This window comes from Aulostomus chinensis, chromosome 18 (assembly GCF_037954235.1).
Source record: "Aulostomus chinensis isolate RoL2024-O1b breed Wild chromosome 18, RoL_Achi_v1.0, whole genome shotgun sequence".
Taxonomy (NCBI): Eukaryota; Metazoa; Chordata; class Actinopteri; order Syngnathiformes; family Aulostomidae; genus Aulostomus; species Aulostomus chinensis.
Genome location: NC_141337.1, coordinates 7,468,421 through 7,489,475, shown reverse-complemented (window position 1 = coordinate 7,489,475; position 21,055 = coordinate 7,468,421). Strand labels below are relative to the sequence as shown.

The following is a 21,055-nucleotide window of genomic DNA, read 5'->3' as shown; positions in this document are numbered from 1 at the left end:
AGCTTAGCTTCTTCAGTATAGCTAGTTGGTTAATGTTTTTATTGCACCATGTCTGTAACTTAGCTGTTGGACTTGAAACGAAGAGACATTTAAACCCAAGAAGTGTATTCATGTTGAGCAGGGTGTGAGTCCCTTTGCTGGTGTGTGTTTAGGCTGAGTGAGATGGATAAAGGTTGCTATCAGAGCAAGCGGAGAGCAGGGGTGAATAAAGCGCTGAGTTGGTGAGCAAGGACCCCCCCCCAAAAAATGTCATCCTCCACTTTGGATGTTTCACTGGGGACATTGTCATATGTCAGTGAAGACTTTGCCCAATCCTTGTCCACACAGACCCAAAACAAAAGTATAAATCAGTTGCAGTTACAACAATTTGGACAATGGTGATTCTGCAAAAAAAAGAAAAGAAAGTACCTGTCAGATCTGGGGTGACCCTGCCCCCCTTAGTGTCACACCCTGAAGTGCAGTATTATATGGTTGACTGGAATTCTTTTGCATTATAAATGGTTGTTAAAATATTCATGTGAAAGTAAGAGAAGTTTTATCTGCGTTGTCTATTGCAGGCGGAGCCTCTAACGTCTCACTGGGACAGCGATCTTACAAGAGGCTTTGTTTCACTGACAAGGACACGTCTTGTGTCTCGTCTGACAGGGATTTGTTGACTTGATGTTGAGCCTCCATTTTGGATCAACAAGTCTATTGGTCCTCCCTAAATCAAAGTGTACTGCCATCTAATTGTGTTTGAACGTTCCATCCGTGAACTGAATACTTAAAAGCAGCTTAGATAGCTTGCCATTGCTATTAAGCCTGGTCCAACATCTCACTGCACAAACACACACTCAGTGACAGAGACACACAAACACACACACTCATCCACATGCATCTCCGCGCACACATAGACACAAGAGGCAATTTTACTCATTCAAGGAGAACAGGATACTACGATGAGCTGAGTATTGTGGTGTCAGGGCGCATCGAGCCTCCGTGTGTTACAGGTTTATTTGTCGGAGGAAACTGAGTGAAAACATGATAAGAGGAATGAAATAGTAACAAGAGATTTGCCATCTGTCAGAGGAGTGCAGAAAGACGGCCTCCTGAATTAATTCCACCAGCTGTTCTCTTTGTATCTGTCCAGCCTCCTCCTTCAAGCAGAATGGCTAAACTTGCCAAGCCCCTCACTGTTTATGAAATAATGTATACAGTAACACTGGAGGTGAGTCTGGTGCATTAGTTCATGAGTTCACCATGTACCACTTGATCCAAATTATACAAACGGAATTGCAATTCAGCAAGGCCAACAAAGAGGATGACATGCAGACAACTTCTCCTGAAAAGAGCTGCTGAGAGAGAGACGTGTCAGAGTGATGGAAAGAAGAGGCATCAACTTTGACCCACAATCCCGCTACTCCTTTCTTTCCTGAGTCTGACTCATCAGGCTCAGTTAATTACTAAGGTACACAGCGCCGGCTCCCTGGAGCCCCTACACCAAAAAAAACGCAATCACTGCTCCTGGCATTGTCTGAAAAGAGACTTTTACTGGAAATTTCTCATCCTTTGTTCACGTCAAGTCTGTTTTTTTTTCTTCAGCGTGCTTCCTATTAAGCCAGAGGCACTGCACCCCATCGTGTTTATTTAATTTAGAAATATTCCTCTAGAATGAGGCAGAGTGATTCTCCACATTAACCTAGTATGGCCATGACTTATTTTTGGCAGGACCAGTGACAGGTCAGCATTACGAACAGGTTTGCCACTACAAATAGCATTGAATGTCAGAGGTTCCTATTGGCTGTTGCCCTGTTAAACGACATCGGCATGATAGCGACAGTGCAGTAGCGAGGCGATACTTTCCCGGTAGAGAGTCCAGGCAGCAGCGCAGGGTGAAAGGCGCATGCTTGCATGAATAAAGTTTCTGCAGAGAACTGCTGTTGAAAACTGCATTCATTACACTCAACGACAGTGAAAACTATGTGGAATTTAAGAGGAGTTTTTTTTTTGGGGGGGGGGGGTGCAACATACAAGCTGTTTTTGCTCAGTTCTGAATCAAACAAAACAAATGTCACATAGCTCAGGCACTGCTTTTTGCTCATAATAGGTCTTAATGGTGACTCAACATAGAAAGCACCAGTGAGCACGAACTTCACGTTAGCCACAGCAAAAACACACAACACATTATAAGTGAACTAACCATTCAGATACATCTAGCTGCATCTTCAGTAGAGGACTCCTTGGTCAGGTTCTGTGTCAAACATCAACAGATGAATCCCAGCGTCTCTACAGCCTTCTGAGCTGCGCTCAACTATGGAGGCGCAGCAGCAGCATTGGCATTTAAAGCTACAGACACGGAAACAAAATTTTTCGAAGTGCACTAAAACAGGAAGGTGTATCCGCATGCTAAAATGTCTGGCTGGAATGTTATTGTAGACTTCCACTAAATTAACTTATCAAAAAGGAATATAATATGTGACCTTTAAAGCAAACCACTGCTTATAAAAATATAGTCTTCCGTCATTGATGGCACACAATCTAAAGTCTGAAGACTACGAACTCTCTGTGGACTCTGTGACATTTCTGGAGACGACTGGTCTTAAATCTACTGTTTATTGATTATGTTCCCACATTTAATGGAGTTGCAGTAGTAGAATTGCAGCTGGTGTAGTCATAACAAAGTGATGATTCCAGTGATGGAACAACTAATAACACAAAAGAAAGCATTTCCATCCATCTAACCATTTTTTCCGCTTGTCCCGTTAAGGGTCGTGGGGGGGCTGGAGCCTATCCCAGCAGCCTTCGAGCGAGAGGTAGGGTTCACCCTGGACGGGTCGCCAGTCCATCGCAGGGTCAACACATAGAGACAGACAACCGTTCACACTCACAGTCACACCTACGGTCAATTTAGAGTATCAGTCAGCCTCGTCCCCTCTTGATGTCTTTGGACTGTGAGAATAAGCTGGAGTACCAGAGAGAACCCACACAGGAACAGGGAGAACATGCAGACTCCACATAGAAAGATCCTGTACTGGAGCCGGGGCCCGAACCCAGAACCTTCTCGCTGTGAGGTGACAGTGCTGACCACTGCACCACCGTGCCGCCAGAAAGCATTTCATACCATGAAAAATAGATGTTTTGACCTTTTCTTGTTCATACAATCGTAAGTGGCAAACTCTTCAACACACAACCGCACGTTCATACACTGAGGTTGAATGAATCATGAATTGTTCAGTATTTCGCTCAAGGACACTTTGACCCTTCGTTGGAGAAGCCAGGGATCAAAAATTCTGATTACTAAATGATCTGCTCAACTTCCTGAGTCACAGCTGTTGATTAATTCTCTCATACTGGGAAGATTGTTCACACACATTCATAATGTTGTGTGTGTGTGTGTGTGTGTGTGTGTGTGTGTGTGTGTGTGTGTGTGTGTGTGTGTGTGTGTGTGTGTGTGTGTGGTGTTAAGCATGCTGACTTATGGAGCAGATTGTGAGTCATTTGAAGCTGCTGCTTCCTTGTGAAGAGGGAGAGGATAATTGCGGGTATCACTGAAGACTGAATTTGGGGGGGATGTCTAAATGTCAGGGGCGTGGGGAGAGAGACAGAGAGAGATGTTTGCATAAGAGGGCCGGGAGCACTTGTCTATCTCCCATATGACCCTCATTATAATGAAGAAGCCTTGTGAGTCAACACTATAGAATACTTGAGTCAGCCAGTCACAGGAGACCATCCACTGCCTATTTTAGACTATATGATTGTGGTCTCATGATACATATGAGACATTATCTCTTCGGAGATGCTAGTTCAGTACACGCGAGCGCTCGCGTGCGTGCGTGCATGTGTGCATGCATGCGTGTACTGTAATAGAATCAAAATAAGTCATAGAAGTAGTAAGTAATAGAATAAAATTGGAGGAGATCACATGTTTTTAGAATTATTACATTCAAGTTGTGGACAGTTTTCGAGCTTTCGAACTTTACCAATAAATGATTTTATTCCCTGCGCTTGCAGATGACAGCCCGATGTCATCTTGACATTTCCAATCTGTGTGGTATTTCCTAACAACATGGGCCAATCTTCATTTAATAGCCCTCACATCTAATTAGGCTAGCTCTAATGTTCCACTCGGCAGAGTGTCAAATCCAGTGTCCAATTACACAGCAGATCAAGGCCAAAGGTCCGCCTCCACTACCTCTCGGGCTGATTATAGAAGAAGTGCCATAGTATACATCACACAGAAAGAAATGTAAAAAAAAAAAGTGAGAAAGCGACACACGTATGCACACACATATACGCATAAGGAGATCAATACCGAGGAGGCTGAGGGACTGAGGGTGGCTCTCTCAAACCCTGTCTGTCTATTGGAGACAGAGTCTTTCTGTTACACTGGGCAGACACACAGAGGCCTCTCAGTGCTGAAGTCAGACCACGATGAAGAATAGCAGCTCCAAACATTACCAGAATGTTAAAATCAATCAAGTTTAGGTCTTGATGTATCTGGATGTCACGGCTAGGAATAAATCTGATGTGTCTCATGCTTGCAATGGGCATTCACACATTTTTCTTTCAATTTCAGACTGATAAATACGAGAAAATCCATCAATTTTTACCTGGCAGGGGAAAAAAATCAACAACAGCAGCCCCTTCATCAGTAGAAAGTATCTCCAACGTCTTTGTTTGTTATTCACATCTGTCTTTTGAACGTATGACAACAATCAAATCAAACAGAGCAGACCTTCTTCCAGATGGCTCAGCTCCTATATTTAATGTAGAGACTGACACCACATGCTAAACACAACGCGTGGGTTTCACCTGAACACGCAGCAACAACATCAACAAGCTACTGAAAACCCTCTGGAGGCGTCATCATGGCTAGGTTGAGGCAAATGGCACTGCAGGTGGTGGCAGACTTGGATCCATGGTGGTCTGTGGGTGGCCAAGGGCACTTCTGGGCAATCCGTTTTTTCGGATTGCTGTCTTAATTGTATTGCGCCATATCAAAGCAAAAGCGATATCACAACACTTCACATTCGAGCATTTAAAAGAAGCGCCTACAAATGGAAATGCTCTTTATTCATTTATATTTTAATTTGGCTTGACACCCGAGGTGGCCACTGCTGGACGCCCCTCTATCTCCGCTAAAAGTAGGGCGAGAAAAAAAAAATCGCACTCAAGTGCAAAAACACCACACGTTCACTCATTCAGTGGTTGACTCGGGAATAATCAAGAATTTTTACGGCCAAGTTAAATGAGTCTAAAGTCCGGTTACTCTTCTGTGTGTGGTGATGCTCTTTAATGCCTCCACCAAGGATGTTTTCCACATCGTTTGGTGAGTGAGATATTCAAAACTATTCAGTCAAATCTACCCAGCTCATTTTTTTCAAAACTCAAAACTTGTTGAAAGTCGAGCATGTAGGAAAAAAATAAGCCATTTTTTTTCTCAAAGAAAAACAATTTTTTGAGTGCGTTTCTGTTTTGGTTTTTTTTTACTGCTTTTTGCATTTTGTTTAATAATCCAGTTTTTTGTCTAAATGATTTGATTTACTAATGTATGGATTAATACCTACTTATGCTTATCAAAAGCTTTTTTTCTTGTATGTCCAACCGTTCTTTATTCTCACAAAATCCCATGTGTCCCCGAACTCACAGCATAGGACTGAAAGTCAACACACGGCTGCTCTTTGTTTGACTTATTCATCCTATTGGTTTCAGTGGAACTATCGAACGCCACAATAACACCAGGGAGAGAATCTTTTAAAGTCTGCTTTTGAACTGTGTGAGGTAAAACAGTCCACACTGAGAATTCAGTCAGCAAAGTTAAAGGGAAAGAACAGTTTTTCCTCTTTGAATTCACTTTTTTACTCACAAAACTTTGACCCTCCTGCTAATTTATTCAAACTGTGGTAATGTATCTTTATGGAAAAGGTGTAAAGTACTTCTAAGGTCTTTGCAATATACTGAAAACCGCAACTCACTTTCTTTTTTTTAATCTGTGGCCTTGACGGATGTATATGTGCTCACATTGCATAGGAGAAGTTTTTCCTTTTAGGATGAACTTTCCACTCCTGTAGAAATGTGAGCTCCTGCCGACCCGACATAGAGGAGAGATGGAGGGCAGTGCACAGTTGGGGTGGGTTGAGCCAGTGGGTTAGGAGGATGGGGTGGGGGGCAGCGGTGCACGTATGGATGTATGCGAGCATGTGCCAGTGTGTGTGGATGTGCGAAGGAGACTGCAGCGGTAATTGCTAGGGAAGTGCCATGTGCACGAAGGACGTTGAAGCTTATTAAAGGAGGAGACAGAGTGATTATTCACTATGGTCCTCTTGAGAGAGTGATGCTGAAGTCATTGCTTTTAATTAACTCTGAAACGGTTTTTGCGGATTAATAACAATATTAAGAAGGGAAGGGAGAGGAGAAGCGCAAACACATCCTGGATCTGGTTCAAGCTGTTTAATTACAATTAAATAGATACAATAGCATAATAACTATGTCTTTTCTGTCCTCGTTTTCTCCCCCCCCCCCTCGTCTGCAACATCCAATGAATCCGTCTTCATTGTCGCTAGCTTGTCTCTCAGGATGTTTCCCAGTCAGGTTAAAGCAAGGCATTGATTTATTGGAGAGAGTTTGGGATTGGTTGGAGTATTTGGAGCGTGAGTAAAAGAACAGGCGATGAAGAAGCCGAAAGAGTGCGCGGAGAGGAACTCAGAAATAAGATAAATTGGCTGGGCTGAAAATAGATTTCCTATTTGTTTGTTTCCCCGAGAAGCTCACTTTTTGGGTTTCTTTTTTTTTTTTTTTTGGGTTGAGGTAGAGACGTGTAAAAGTTCTGGGGACAGTGCCGGGGTTCTTGTGCTGCAAAGAAGATGAAATAAGGTATAGATGTTAGAGCCAGAAGCCCTGGAGTCGCAGGAGCACACGCTGGGGTGAGACAACACTGCAGGGCCTGGAACCCTCCTGCTTCACTTCAGCCAAAAGATGATAAAATACTGGTATTGTCTGCAGCTCCCTGGCCTCCCCTGTCCCAACTCACAGTGCAGCTTTTTGCAGCCTTAATGAGCTGAGGAAAGCACCAATGTGACTGTAGGAGCTTCGCTTTCACTCTCAGCACTTCATCAATGATGTAGCATAAGTTGGCCCAACATTTATAACCATTCACTGCCATTTGCAATGACTAAAGCGCTTGGGTCTTCTCAATCAGCCATCCTAATAAACACCACAGCAAATGCACTACATGTTTATGTATAAGCTGTATGGGACAGAGGAAGACAGTCAAAGAGAGACAGTTACCACTTTATAAACATTATGTGGGTCTCGGGAGATGCACACTGTGTGCGTCTAACTTAAGTACCTCAACACCCTCCTCTTGGGAGCACAATGAAGCGGCAACAGAAGGCGTTTTATAGGAACATATGCTCTTCTTCCCCTATTATATATCAATTCTTTTACGCCCACCCATAAACATTACTGTTGAGTGAGACATTATATATTGAGGGCGATTGCTTTAAGTGTTTTTCTTGTTGGGCGTGAACTTGAAGAGGGTAAAGAAATTAACCTCTGCCTGCCTTAGTGAGCATGCAGGGTCACCCCACAGAGCTGTTAGTCCCACTCCCATGTCAGCTTTTGTAATGGGAATATTTCACTGAATTTCAGTTATTAAGTGTGATGATTAATTTGAATATTAATCTTTAGTTGAAACAGGTGCATAAATGAAAGATAAGTGAAATAAGTCAGGAAATGATGTGACAGAGTACGCTTCTTCTTTTTTTTTCTTGATCATAGTAAGTTACCACGTTACATTTTACAGCTCTTTCTTTTCTGAGTGAACAGTAACAACAAAATCTCAGTATTACTAATGTTTTGTTTGTTTTTTTCTTCCAGTATTCTTAGAAAACATGGCCCTATTTCCTGCAAAGGTGATGCAGGTACACTCCAGTGCAGCTGAGTTTGTTAAACATTTTAGAGGCTGGCAACCTTTTTGCAATATTTATTGTATTTTGTTTTGAAAAAAGCAGCAATTGAGCTCCCTCATGTCCTTGAGCTTCACATAAATTAGTTGTATTGTTACTTTTTCCACATTTGAACTTTAGTAAGTGTAATGGGTGTTTCATGAACATCGCAGGTGTTTATTATTGCGTTGTGAGCTTTTGCTTTCTCTCTTTTTGAGTTGAATTTGAAGTGTTTGAAATGGCACCGACGACAAAACGTGACTCCCTTGCAACCCTGAGCAAACAGTGGTGTCCATTTTTAGCAGCTAAACCATTTTCTAAAGCCACTTTGAAGATAAGAGATATGTGACCGACGATCGGAAGGCTGCAAACTACGCTGGCACACATTACACCGACCCGAGAGGACCCTCCCGGGGCGCAAAATGAAATTAGAGCCCCATTAAAATGATGCATCGAAAGAAGCTGAGAATAGATAGATGCTTAAAACAAAACACAAAAAATAGACTGTGGAGACTGATGGATGCAGCCGTGCGCAGACAGCATGATCCGGTGAGTTTGAGCAATCCAATTGTCTGAATGTGTTTTCGAGCGATTTTTAACCTTTGTTCTTTTCACTGGCGTAGCGCAACAAGCCATCACGTGCGTAATTATGAACAACAGCTCCAAATGAATTAGAAAGACAGCTTTGACTGCGTTAATATGAATAAAAGTGAATCCCAGGCGAGCCCACCTCTCTCTCCTTTAGCTTTCAAAACTAGATATTTGGTTCTAATGTCACTCCAACCTTCCATGTGAATTTACTGGCGATGTTAATCCCATAACTGGAAAAAACAAAAAACAAACTCCGCGATGGCTGATCATTCTCCAAATATCACAGCGCAAAGCATTAAAAAAAAAATTACGGCATGAACTCGCTGCTCAACCCAGCCGAGGCTGTTCTCTGGACCCCAGCAATGAGAGGACGCATGATAGGAGGAGGACGCGGTCTGCAACCAGGCAACACATCTCCAGTGCGCGCTGCGAGTCTATGAATACCTGCCTCACGTGTCTTTTTGTCTCTTTATTGGCTTTAAGGATATACTTCCATACAACGTATTGATTTAAAGAAGGAGGAAGTGCAAAAGGAGGTGTGTCATGGGATTCAGCTTATAGGACAAAAAAAAGTCGCTCAAAGTTTCACTAACCTGGCCATTTTTGCAAAGGTCTGCCCACATGCTGGTGCCGTCCCCCCCTCGCATCAGCACGTGGTAGATGAAGAAGTATGTGCCCGGGATGCTGCAGATGAACTTGCCAGAAATGCCATCGTAGTTGTTGCCAAGGTTGGTGACCACATCGTCAAACTTGAGGATTTCATAGCCTTCGTGGGGGTTCTTAAGCCCGGCATAGAAGGCCACCCGAGGCACCGTGTTGTAGGTGGCGGTGCTGATAGCTCCGTTCCCCCCCAGACCCAAAATCCCAGTCCTTCCCTGATCCCCTCTGTCACCAGGAGGCCCTGCTGGTCCTGGTGGCCCTGGTTCTCCTGGCGGTCCGGGTGGTCCAGGTTTGCCCGGCCTGCCAGGCTTCCCCTGTGGGCCCTGCAGTAAAGTGGAAGGTGGAAGCACATTGCTGTGGTCGCTCAAGGCTTCAGCCTCCGCCTGGAGACCAGTGGAGCTGGTGCTACTGGCTGGAGTCCCCTTGTTCAGGTAGCGGTCACACACCATCCGACAGGTGCCCAGCATCTCATAGTGGCTGGCATCTGTACCCACAGAGCTGACGAGCACGGGGATGAGCACCACCAGCACCAGGACCAGCATAACCCCTACGGCAGCCGCCACCAGGGTCTTCCTCCCGATGCTGAGTCGGGGAAGGGGCTGCGCTGCCAGCGTGGGTCTCCCGGGGGCGGAAATGGTGACTGGTTGGTGTGGGGAGCCTGTCACCGAGGAAAGGGATCCAGAGATCCTGAGAAGAGTTGCAAGAGGAGCGGCGAGTGTGTGAGGGTGAGACAGAGACCCACATACACTTGATACACCTCACTGCTCTGCTCAGTCACACCAAAGTAGCCAGCCAGTCACTCACACATACGAAATGACTTAAAGAAGCCCAAACATACAAAGGGAGACATTCAGTGCGTACTTACAAACACAATCTGACTTGTGAGAAGAAGTAAGAAGGATGCAGAGCCCAGAGGAATGAAGTGAGAGACAGAGGGAGGGAGACGGTGAGAGAGAAAGAGAGAGAGAGAGAGAGAATGGCGAGAGTGGGTGAGTGTGCGAGCTGGAGCAGCCTCTAGATGTATGTGTGTGTGTGTGTGTGTGTGTATGTGTGTGTATGTGTGGTGAGTTTGTGGTGCTGGATTCTCAGTCTGGCTTTTTATACGGCAGTAGCAGTGGGGACCCCCTCCCCTCTGCTCCCCCATCGAGAGAGAGGTTAGTGTTTTTATCTCTCTCCCTCTCTCTCTCTCTCCCTCTCCCTCTCCCCAGCTCACTCAGAGGAAGGTCTCTCAACACATTGCTTTTGTTTCTACCACTCTCCAGAATCCTCAGCAAAACCCACCCCTCCAACCCCCCGACCATCTTACTCATCCACTCATCCCTCGCTTTTTCTTTGCTCTCCTTATTTTTGATGCCATTTCTCTCTCCTTTGCTTTTTTGTGTCTCTCATCAGCATCCAGCCTCTAAAAATAAAGATGGGAGCTGTGGAAAGACAATCTCTTTTATTTTTTTTTCTGGAGGTGGATTCTAGAAATTCATGCATATATGTGCACAAATATGAGATAATACTTAAATCTGCTTTGCCAGGAAATGGCAACAGCTTCACCATTGCAAGAAAAAAAAGTCTGCTCATCAAAAAAAGTTCACGCCAGGAATTAATTCAAACAACTTGAACCGTGTATGAAACACCGAACCACACATTTGAAAACTTGTTCAGAGGTCAGAACATTGTTGTGCTGCAAGCAACTCTGCGACTGAAATCAACTTATATTTCCAAAAACAGTGAGAAATATAATGTAACATTAAAAATAGCTTTTAATCTGATGGTGAAATTTAGAAAAACAAAAACAAACAAAAAAACTCCTTGGTCTATTGTGTCAATCCGGATCAGTCGATACATCGGGGCTTCGTCCTTGCGCAACCATGCATCCCTCCATAAAATTTCAGTTAAATCGCTCCAGTAATTTTTGTGTACTGTTGCTGACAGATGGACAAAAAAACAAACAAAGCAACCAACAGACGCAGGTGAAAACCTCCTTGGCGGAGGTAATAAACTTGGCAGCACTTCACACAGAGACACCTTTTAAGGGCATAGGCAGCCATTCTGTCCTTCTGGGACCACCGACGCTGATGTTCTTTCTACTGTAGTTATTTTATTCCCCATCTTTGCCTTTCCCCTGTGTCAATAACCCTGTTTCTCTCCCTGAATCCGTTGACACCGTTTCTTATTGGTATCTTTTTTTAGCCATTGATTTCATGGTTTTTATCAAATTAGGGCCCGTGGTTGGGAAGGGGGAAAAAATCTATGTGTAGCAGTGATGTCATTTGTTTGACATTTTCATCCCATGGAGTGATGAATGGGAAAGTAAGAAAGCAAATGGCAAAGTTTGTAGATGGCAAATAAATATAATGATGGTGTGAAGTGTGTGTTATGTTTACATAGGGCCTGTCATCAGTGTTTTTGATCTAATGCGGCTCAGAACACAAACAGCTGTATTGATCGGGGGGGGGGGGTGCAATTTACATGTAAGTGTGAACTGGGAAAATGAAGCACGCCAGCATCAGGACAGCAATGGTTGAACAGGAGATGAGATTCATCAGCGTGAAGGTGCCACAACATCTGTTAAAATGATGTGCCAGAAACAATGTCAGTAGAAAGTCGAGTAGGTGGTGGACACATCAAATCCCTGGTTCAGCAACGTAGGACTCTCGGTATTCACCAACATCAGAAATAACATTCATGATTGGAAAATTAATAGTTAAGGTGCGGTAGCGTTTTAGACAAAAGAATAAAAACACTTGGTTAAGAGGGCGGGACGGTGGTGCAGTGGTTAGCACTGTCGCCTCACAGCAAGAAGGTTCCAGGTTTGAATCCCGCCTCTCGCCCAAAGGCTGCTGGGTTAGGCTCCAGCCCCCCCGACCCTTAACAGGATAAGTAGTAGAAAAATGGATGGATGGACTTGGTTCAGGTTAGAGTAACACTGTGGGTGAGGTTTTGTTGTATTGGTTTTTGTCTGATGGTTCTGTGGTTGTGGCTGTACAACAAATTGACCTTTGGGGAAATAAAGTTTGATCAAATTCTCCTCGTCTAACAGCAGTCTGCCACAGCAAAGTCCAGAATTTGTTGGTATTGAAGCTGCCGACCTGATGAAGGCTTTCTTCTTGAACGGAGGAAGTCCTGTTTTCACCTGGGAAAAGGATTCAAATGGATTTATGAGACATTGTTAATCATTTTAAAGCCGACACATTTTTAGCATGGTTTTGTTTATACTCTTAAAAGTAATTCAAACTAACTTTTAGAATATTCATTAAAAGTCTGGTTGTGGGATCAAAATTCTTGATTTATTTAAACATTTTGAGTTCCAAACATACAGTAGCTTAGATGAATTGTTTATAATGTACTGTACCTAAAGAATGGATTCTTTTGTTTTTCAATTGTTATATGCTCAATAGTGGACTTGTGTATGGATGTTTAGCACTAGCTAAATCATGGTTTGGGATCGTATGGCTGTTTTGACAAAAAGCAAACGCACAAATGGCAACACCAATTCAACAGATACGCACTGTAATGGTGTCTAGATGTCCTGACACAACAGCATTAAACAGCTGTGACCAACTGTCACTGAGTGACTGCGCGAACTGTAGCGAAGTAGCATCGTCGTAGCACCTCCTGTATGGAAGTCAGTTAGCAGACCGCTAACTCAAATGTGGATGAGTAATTCAATTGTGCAGCTTCTATAGACTCTCCATATGTTATCAGTCCAAATGGATCAAATCCCTTCCAATGGAACTAGTTATTGCTTGGAAATAGTGTGATAATTTATCCGCCACGATAATGACAGAGTAGTCTACAGCGGCGCCTACAGTATAAGCACCCTTATACCTTATTTATGATAACTCTCACTACCAGAAGACAAAAGTGCTGCACTGTCGCTTTAACATATTATATTCCATTCCATAATGCAGTGTTAAGAAGATGTGGTAATTTTCACAGATTTTCTGTGACTTAATCTCCGGCTTTACTTAACTGAATACAATTTATGTGCAGTTCAAGGTGACAAAAAATAATCAGTTTTGTTCTCTTATATGCCGTTATGTTGATGAAATACCTGGTGTTGTATGTTGATTTTACATTCATTACAAAATATGATTGAGGTTGTTTAAATTTGTAAAAACAAAACCAGTGTATAATTGTTCAATCAATGTTTTTTGCGCCAAATACTTCACCTCCAAGTGAGTTTACAGGTTCTAGTCAATGACGTGTTCCAGCCTCTCTTGTAAACTTGAACTAATTAGTGAAATCATCACTCGTTCAGACCAAAATCAGCAGGCGGGAGCTTGGCTTCACTAACAGTCGACTATCCCTGGCTTAGATATGGCTGCTGGTGACTGAGCTGGACTGAGCTCCTTGGATGGATTGAGACAGATCAATGAGCAGGATGCCTGGCTATTTGTCAGCACCATACTGGACATATCACCAGTTATTTTACTGGATCTGCCTCTCTATCCTGATAATACCTCAAACTTATGACATCACCAGTTGGCCGTCTATGTTATTACCGAGGAGAATCTGTGTGACATACGCAAATAACTTTCATGCCAGGTGTGCCTGCGTTGCATATTTGCCTTTTTGTTTTATTCCTCATAACAGACATGGAGTTTACCTATATGAGGGAGTACACAAGCCATAAATTGGTTTTACGGTTTGTTTAGGGGGCCGCTATTTGTTTTTCACACCTGCTGGCTGTACCTGCCAGTCAGATCGCTGTGCCCCCAAATCTCCAAATCTCTGAACCGCTGAGATCATTGCGTATTGGGGAGGACAAACAGAGAGCGATAGCGATGAAAGAGATGAGAAAGATGGGGGAAACAAGCGGAAGAGGGAGGAGGTGGGGGGGGGGCAAGAGGTTCATCATGGAGAGAGAGATTTAACTGCTGTGACAGCTGAGCTTTATATTGATACAGCTGGTTTGTTTTGCTTGCTGCTGGAGCAGGTAGGATATAATCTGGGAAAACATGGTTTAACTCCTGTTTGTCTGATGAAGACTAGAAATGATATAGAAAACTTTTACAGGCCCTCAACGATTTTATCCGTCACTGATGGGTGAAAAAGTAGAACGTTTGGAGCATTGTTGGAGTGATGGCGACTCCTCCAGCTTGCGCGGATGGGAATGGCGTGAGCGATGTGTATGATGGGATAGTGAAGGGACACTGAAATATTATTTCATAACCTCCAAGTGAAGCAGACAGCTGACAGGTGACAAGAAGTGACTGGCAGCTTTTTGTCACCGGCGAGTCTAAGAGGGAACGCGTCTTTTTAGGGCTCTAAAAAAAATCCAGCTTTTCACCCGTCTTTTCCAATTACCATTTACAGTATATCTTTCTCATGACAGCATTACACCCTGTCTAACTAAATACCAAAGCTGTGAGGTTTTTTTAAATTATATAATACATGATGTATGTGACCTACATACCAAAACAAGTCCGTCACCCAGATTTGTCATAACAGTTGTAAATTTGTATGTTACGACATCATCATTTTAGTTATTTATGTTTTCAGTCAAAAATAATATCACCTTATTTCTAAGCATCCTGGAGACTAAATGTATCCTTTCACTTTCAAAACAAATTCTCTGACAAATCAATCAAGCTTTTTTCCCAGTCTGAGCACTTGGTTTTCACTCCATCAGTACTAATTATTGATTCAAAACCCTCAAATGTGTGTCAGGTTTTAAAGTTTTTTTCTGAAACGTCTCTTAGTCCTGCAACATGGAGATAAATTTATATCACACTTTTCTTCTTCTACGAATTTCTGCTCGGGTTGGGAAAATTCATGTATTCAGATTGATGTTCTGCATGGTGACAAGTGTTTGACAAGTTCATGAGAGGTCATTTTTGTAGCCGTTTCAGAAATATTTTTGAGAGAAATCTGACTTACTATCTGCCTTTAATAACCTCTTTCAACTGCAAAATAGTTTATCAAAAGATCCATAACAAAATATCACAGTTAGATGATATTTGATAAATTGGCCAGAAGCAATAGACTGTTGGTATCTTCATTCAAACCACTGGTACATCTTGGTGTTTTTGACTGGTAGCACACACACACACACACACACACACACACACACACACACACACACACACACACACACACACACACACACACACGACGTTCACTCTTCAAAACTAAAGATGTTTTATTATAAGTCAGCTGAGTTGTTATGGTCTTTGGTTGAGATGTGGAAAAAGCCCAGTCATTACTCTAGCAGAAGTAAAAATACTCGCGCAAAGAGACTGATACAAGTAGAAGTACCAGTTCAACATATTTACTCAAGTTAAGAAGTATGGGCCCTTAAATCTCACTCATAAAAGCGAGATCTTTTCTCAAATGGCGGTACATTTTTGACAAATATCATCTTTTTTCCTTTATAAATTTTTGCAAATTGCAACCAGTTTATGTACATTAGCGCCACCTACCGTAAGTTGTAGAGTGACCAAGTGATTGTGTCCCTTTAACAAACCTCTACTCTGTGTTCTTTAAAATGAGTGAAGTACCAAACGCCACCACCGCAACCTTCCTCCTAATGGGGACTTCCTCACAACGTACAGTACATAGATGATGTCATATTTTTACCTTGTTCTTGTTTGGTGTATTAAAATTCAGAGATATCAAATATGTCTGTGGTTTTACAGAAACATACAATACCAGCGTTTCGTTTTGGCACCTGGGCTGAGAACATGCTTCCTCCGAGCACCACAATTCAAAAATCTATTGTAGCTGTGTTTAATAATCACTACGCCCAGCAGAAATGATGAGTAACGCCACAATTTTACTTGTGGAGTACTGCAAGTTACATGTAGGTATTCACGTGTGTGTGTACAGTACCACCGATCAGACTGTGACAGGTTTTTACAAGCTCTCGAAATGAAAAATAAGTTCGCGGATGTGAGGACCAGGCAACAACAGGAAACCACTGCATTCAGGCATCAGCCACATCCAAGGACACCTCAAAAGCATTTAATCACTTTGTTGTTCTCCCTGGTTAAAAAGAGGAGGCAGAACAAATGTGTTTCCCAGAGTTTCACAGGTGCACAAGGGAAAACCACAAAACATGGAAGAGTAACAATAAAAAAAAAAAAAAATTCTTTCAAGGATTTGATTTTTTTCCCTTTCTTTCGAAGAGGAAAGTTTAACAGGTCAAAACAACAACACAAACACACCAGCAAGCACAGTAGATGCCTCATCTCTAGTTGAGTTTGTGTCTCTGATTGCTTCCCTTGTGTTGCTCCTGGCCGAGGCTTATCAAAGAGCTCCTTTCATAAGTGCCAGGATCAAGCCACTGCTGTGACTGCTTGGCACACACTGAGGTGGTTTGGAGATGGGGAAGGGAGGTGGGGGCTTCAAAACAAAGACGGCAAGGCAGAGGAAGTCAAAATTGAAGATGGTGAGTGATGGGAAGATGGTGAATTTGTGCATTTAGAGGGAAAATTGGAAAGGAAAACGGCAGAGTTCGTAGGAGAATTGCACTTGGCCCCTGCAAAGTGGAAGAAGTGTGTGTGAGTGTGTTTTCCTTATGAAACTGTGAGAAAGAGGGTGATCTTTGAATCTGGGAGGAGTTGTTTTATATGTGTGCTGAGAAAATTAATATGTATTTGCTTGAAGCTTTCGCTGCCTCAGTGATTTCTTGCTGACGTGCACTGTAATATTCGGAGTATCCAGGTGAATGCAGAAACAGTGAAGGACATGACTCCGGAGGAAATGAGCAGCGCTCACACATACGCACCCTGAATACCCCACGGCCATGTGGTTTTCCTCACTATTGCGGCCACGGTTCTATCAAGTGTGTCCTGTTTACTAAGGCATGTGACAGCGGTGCATTTTTATAAGATGTAATAACAGTCTCTGGCCAGGCAGGACTCCTTTTCGAAGATGCGCAATCTGGTGTTGTGTCATGTTTGTGGGTTTGCATGTTAGATCCTGATATCAAAGTGATTACACTATGTTGTAAACACATTATGTCACACTGCTTCATTGCATGCACTTTTTAGTGCAGCGAGGTGATTACACTTGCATGCTCTGTATGCAAGAGGATGTAATATTTATGAGCTGATTACACAGACACGCTGATAAACCTATGCAGGATACTGTACAGACGATTTGTGAAGATGTTCAGGGCAGCTGAGTTTTGTCACCCATGAGCGTGACTTGGTCTTTAGTCTCTGTTTACACGTTGTCTTTTTTCCTTGAGTGAGCAGCAGAGCTCCAGGGAAATTGTTGTTTCACTCGACGTCTTCCAATCTGCAGAGCGAAGACAAGAGAGACATCACAGGCTCGCAGCAGACTGATCTGCTTCAGGCTGGCATGTATATCCAGGTATCATAATAAATGTGGGGTATTATGTGTGTGTGATTCATGTGTGTGTTCTCACTCCGCCTTGCCTGCGGCGAGCTGGTTGTGGCTACACTCGGTCTTGACTCGTCTCTCTCTCCAGGCTTCCAAATGATGGGATGACCTTTCCACCTCAGCCAGGACTGCAGTGTCACTCACAGCTTGAACTGAAAACTCATCTCCTCACTAAATGCTTCACATTGCTCTCCTCTCTGCCTCCCTCCAATGTTGCATCTGATTTTCTCCTAAGAAAGGTCAGAATTATATGTCTTCCGCTGAAATATAGGCAGTGTTATTGTCTGTGCTTTGACTTTTGAAGTGCCAAACACAAGCATTACCTTATAACAACGTTAAATATGTAGGAATCCTCTTTCACCTTCACTGCAGCCTATTATGTTCTTATATTAAACACATAAAATTCATGTTGCATTTTATTGATTTATCCTTCCCTTGCTATTCTGACCCGATCATTATGTTGCATCACTAATGAAAATATATCATTCAAAGTTTATATGCATATTTATGTGGTGTCTGTTGATGTGGCCGGCTTTGTTAATCCATCGATCGATCAGGCAATCCACGAGTGACGAGCTCAAAGATCATAAAACGCATTGAAACCAGGAGAAAATGAAATTATACAAAATGCTTGTTGAGTTGCATTGCGCCTCACTAAACTTTGTTAGGTTACTTCATGTTACATTATTTGACATTACGTTACATAACAGTACTTTATGTTGTGTTGTGGGGCGTTGTATTCTGCTACATTACATAACGTTTCCTAATTTTATGTCACGTCACATTACGTCACTGAACAGGAGTAGTCATTTTAAACCCTGCCATGATGTGTCTCTGACCCAAACCCACTGTTTTTGTGCTTTAACCTGACTAAAATATAACCGTTATATTCACGCATCATCAAATGTGATTTTTTTCAGGACAGCAATACTCCAATTATAAGGTTCTATGGCCTACGTGAACTCTGGATCGGGAGCATGGCTGAGGACTGGGACTGAGGACTCCTGTCTCTCTGGCTAGGTACACATTCGCTGATGAACCCCTTTTCTCTGGTCATAATTACTGCAGTCACTAGAGGGCATCTGTCACTTCAACTACAGCCTGTAGACTCAGCCCATTCTATCTGAAATATATGCTCCCCATTGCAGCTGATAATGGCCATTTAATGGGCTTATAATATCTAAATCTGCTTCCACGCTTTTATGAGCATTCTCATAATGAACCAACACATCACTGTACAATTTGGTGTTTGGAGTTACATTGATGCCTTTCAGGGTGCTACTTGGGGCTGATAAGTGAACTGATGTTCTTCTTCTTCTCTTCCTCCCTGTGTTTGTTCTACTTCTTGTCTGACCCAGGGGAAGTCCCAGGGTGGTTTCCATCATCCAGGCGTTGAAGGCAAGAGGCTGTCAAAACCTCAGCTGGAGTCCAGCAAAGATTCTCTGTGGTCCGGTCTTGCTCCCAGCATGGCACGGTTGCAACAGAGAAGCTACACGGGAGTAGAGTGTGTTTGGGCAAGGGGATGAAGCCTCTGTGGAATATATATCTTCCCCAAAGTTGAGAGGAAGGGAAGAGATGAGGAGCGTGAGGAGTGAGACGTTTCAGCTCCTGTATCAAAACCCCACTTATAATCCAGAAAATGAGTAGCTTGCAGAAAATAAATGAATCTATATCATCTCAGTGATAGGCTTAAAATAATTGCTAATACATGGATGCAATGAAACTGTTATTTTTTCTCCATATCCTGTATGACTAACATACTGTACATAGTGTGATGTATTGAAACAGCATTCCATAGTCTTGAGAACCACCTACACAAACTGCTGCTGTTTTTATTGACTCATTTGAAAATGTATTCACATTTTTAGTCTCCTTTTTTTTTTTACAGGCGCTTGGTTTGCCCTGATGTTTTGCCCCCATCCTTAAATAACTCAAAGTAAAATGCAGTTGCTCTTAAATTACTGTAAATTATTTTAAAATGATGATAATGAAAGATTAGTATAAGAATATTAAGTTATAATTGCACCCCTCCTTTAGCATAGCAACAACAAATTTTCAAAAAGGTCAGAATGGGAGAGAGATGCAAAAAGAAATCAGTGCATATTAAACTGTTAGTCTGCTGGAGGAAGCTGGACCAGATGCATGTGAGCTTGTATGTAGTTTATGGACACAATAGAGTCCTAAAACCCTGGGAGTAAGTTAACACTGTGGAACATCCAGTTCCCTCCACTCAAAGCCAGTGGGATTTTTGAGAGGGTTTTTGCTTAAATTCCTAAAATAAGGTGAGTGTATTCACTTACTTTTAAACTTTTTTTTTTTGGGCAAAGTACAACACATCAGAAAATAGGGCAACTGGGTTTTGAAGTGTCTTTATGTCTTAAGTCTTAAGGTTCTAAGTGGCTAAACAAGTCTAGAAATCATGCTGAAAACAAAAGACGTGCAAGGCGAGTTGTGGAGACAAAGCCACGCATCTGTTGTGTAGTTCATTCATTGCATAACTTAAGCTTTGTATCTTCCAGTATTTGCACTTCAAGAACTATTGAACTTGTGTTCATTTGTGGAGATTATGAACAAAGATTCAGACATTTTTGTCTAGAGCTATTTTAATTTTTGTTCCTTAAAAATGAATCCATTGAACCCAAGGAGACGCTAACTTGCACTTGCCCTAGGGTGCTGCAGGGACAGCTCATGCCAAGCTCTTGGGAAAAGAACTTGTTCTGCTTGAATGATGTTTGATTGCGATGTTAGCATAGTCGCAGCTGGAGACGTTAGCCACACCAGCACTAGCTCATCATTTATGCTGCCAGATATCAACCTTAACAAGTGTGGCTGTACAGCTTCTATTCAATTATTTATGAACAAAAGTGAGGCCACTTGTACCCTTAATGTCTCTGTCGTCCATCTTGTTGTCCCACTCTCAAGCGCCAGAGTATAGCATCACTTGATTGCATGTATCTAGGCAACATAGGAATGTCCTGAAGGAGCATTGCACTGTGGCTCACTTACCAGCAAAGAGGGAATTATACTCTAAATCAAATGTCATCAATGTCACGGCGATGCCTATTGGAGTCGTCCTCTCTCCCTTCTCTGTGTCAGGCAGCCACATGTCCCCTCTGACCCCGACCTCCGACCCCAGCAAGTTACTCCATTTCACGGTACAGATTGTCTACCCAGTATCATTCAGTTAATGTATATCTCTGTGAACCATGTTCAACGTGGGAGAAATTTCTGATGGACGTCAGTGTCCCTGAAGCCCTCACATCAGTAGGACGGTCTCCCGGCTCTGTTTAATATCCTACAGCCGTTAGGGAGGAGAGAGTACAGTACAAAACATCATTAATAAGAAAAACATTAATATGGATCTGAGAGCAGTGAGTGCACATCTTGAACTAATGAGGAGACCCATGATTAGTAATGTTGTATCTCCACATTTGGGTACACATTTATTATTAATCACTGAAAAACAGCAGGAAACAGTGCACATTTGCAATATTTAAATTAAATATGGATTTATATTTCTATGCTTTCTTTTA

The 21,055-nt window shown here is 42.6% G+C and overlaps 1 protein-coding gene and 1 long non-coding RNA gene across 4 annotated transcripts in view; one reads left to right on the top strand and one right to left on the bottom strand.

The window, feature by feature from the left end:
• The window catches only part of c1ql1l2 (complement component 1, q subcomponent-like 1-like 2), a 20,406-nt gene extending 10,216 nt beyond the window's left edge, over positions 1-10,190 (bottom strand). Inside the window, exons 1-2 of the mRNA XM_086185190.1 lie at positions 10,042-10,190; positions 9,110-9,863 (exon numbers count right to left, since the gene is read on the bottom strand). Coding sequence (XP_086041316.1) covers positions 9,110-9,718 — 609 coding nt within the window. The 5' untranslated portion in view covers positions 9,719-9,863; positions 10,042-10,190. The remainder of the gene's footprint in view (positions 1-9,109; positions 9,864-10,041) is intronic.
• On the top strand, positions 9,468-21,055 carry LOC147244910 (uncharacterized). 3 transcript variants are annotated; one of them, XR_015110070.1, is made up of 5 exons: positions 9,468-9,901; positions 17,424-17,492; positions 17,611-17,761; positions 18,443-18,542; positions 18,881-21,055. It is a non-coding gene; the product is annotated as an uncharacterized LOC147244910 (long non-coding RNA). The 3 variants fall into 3 exon arrangements; XR_015110069.1 differs by lacking the exon at positions 9,468-9,901 and adding an exon at positions 15,944-16,563; XR_015110068.1 differs by lacking the exon at positions 9,468-9,901 and adding an exon at positions 15,944-16,675.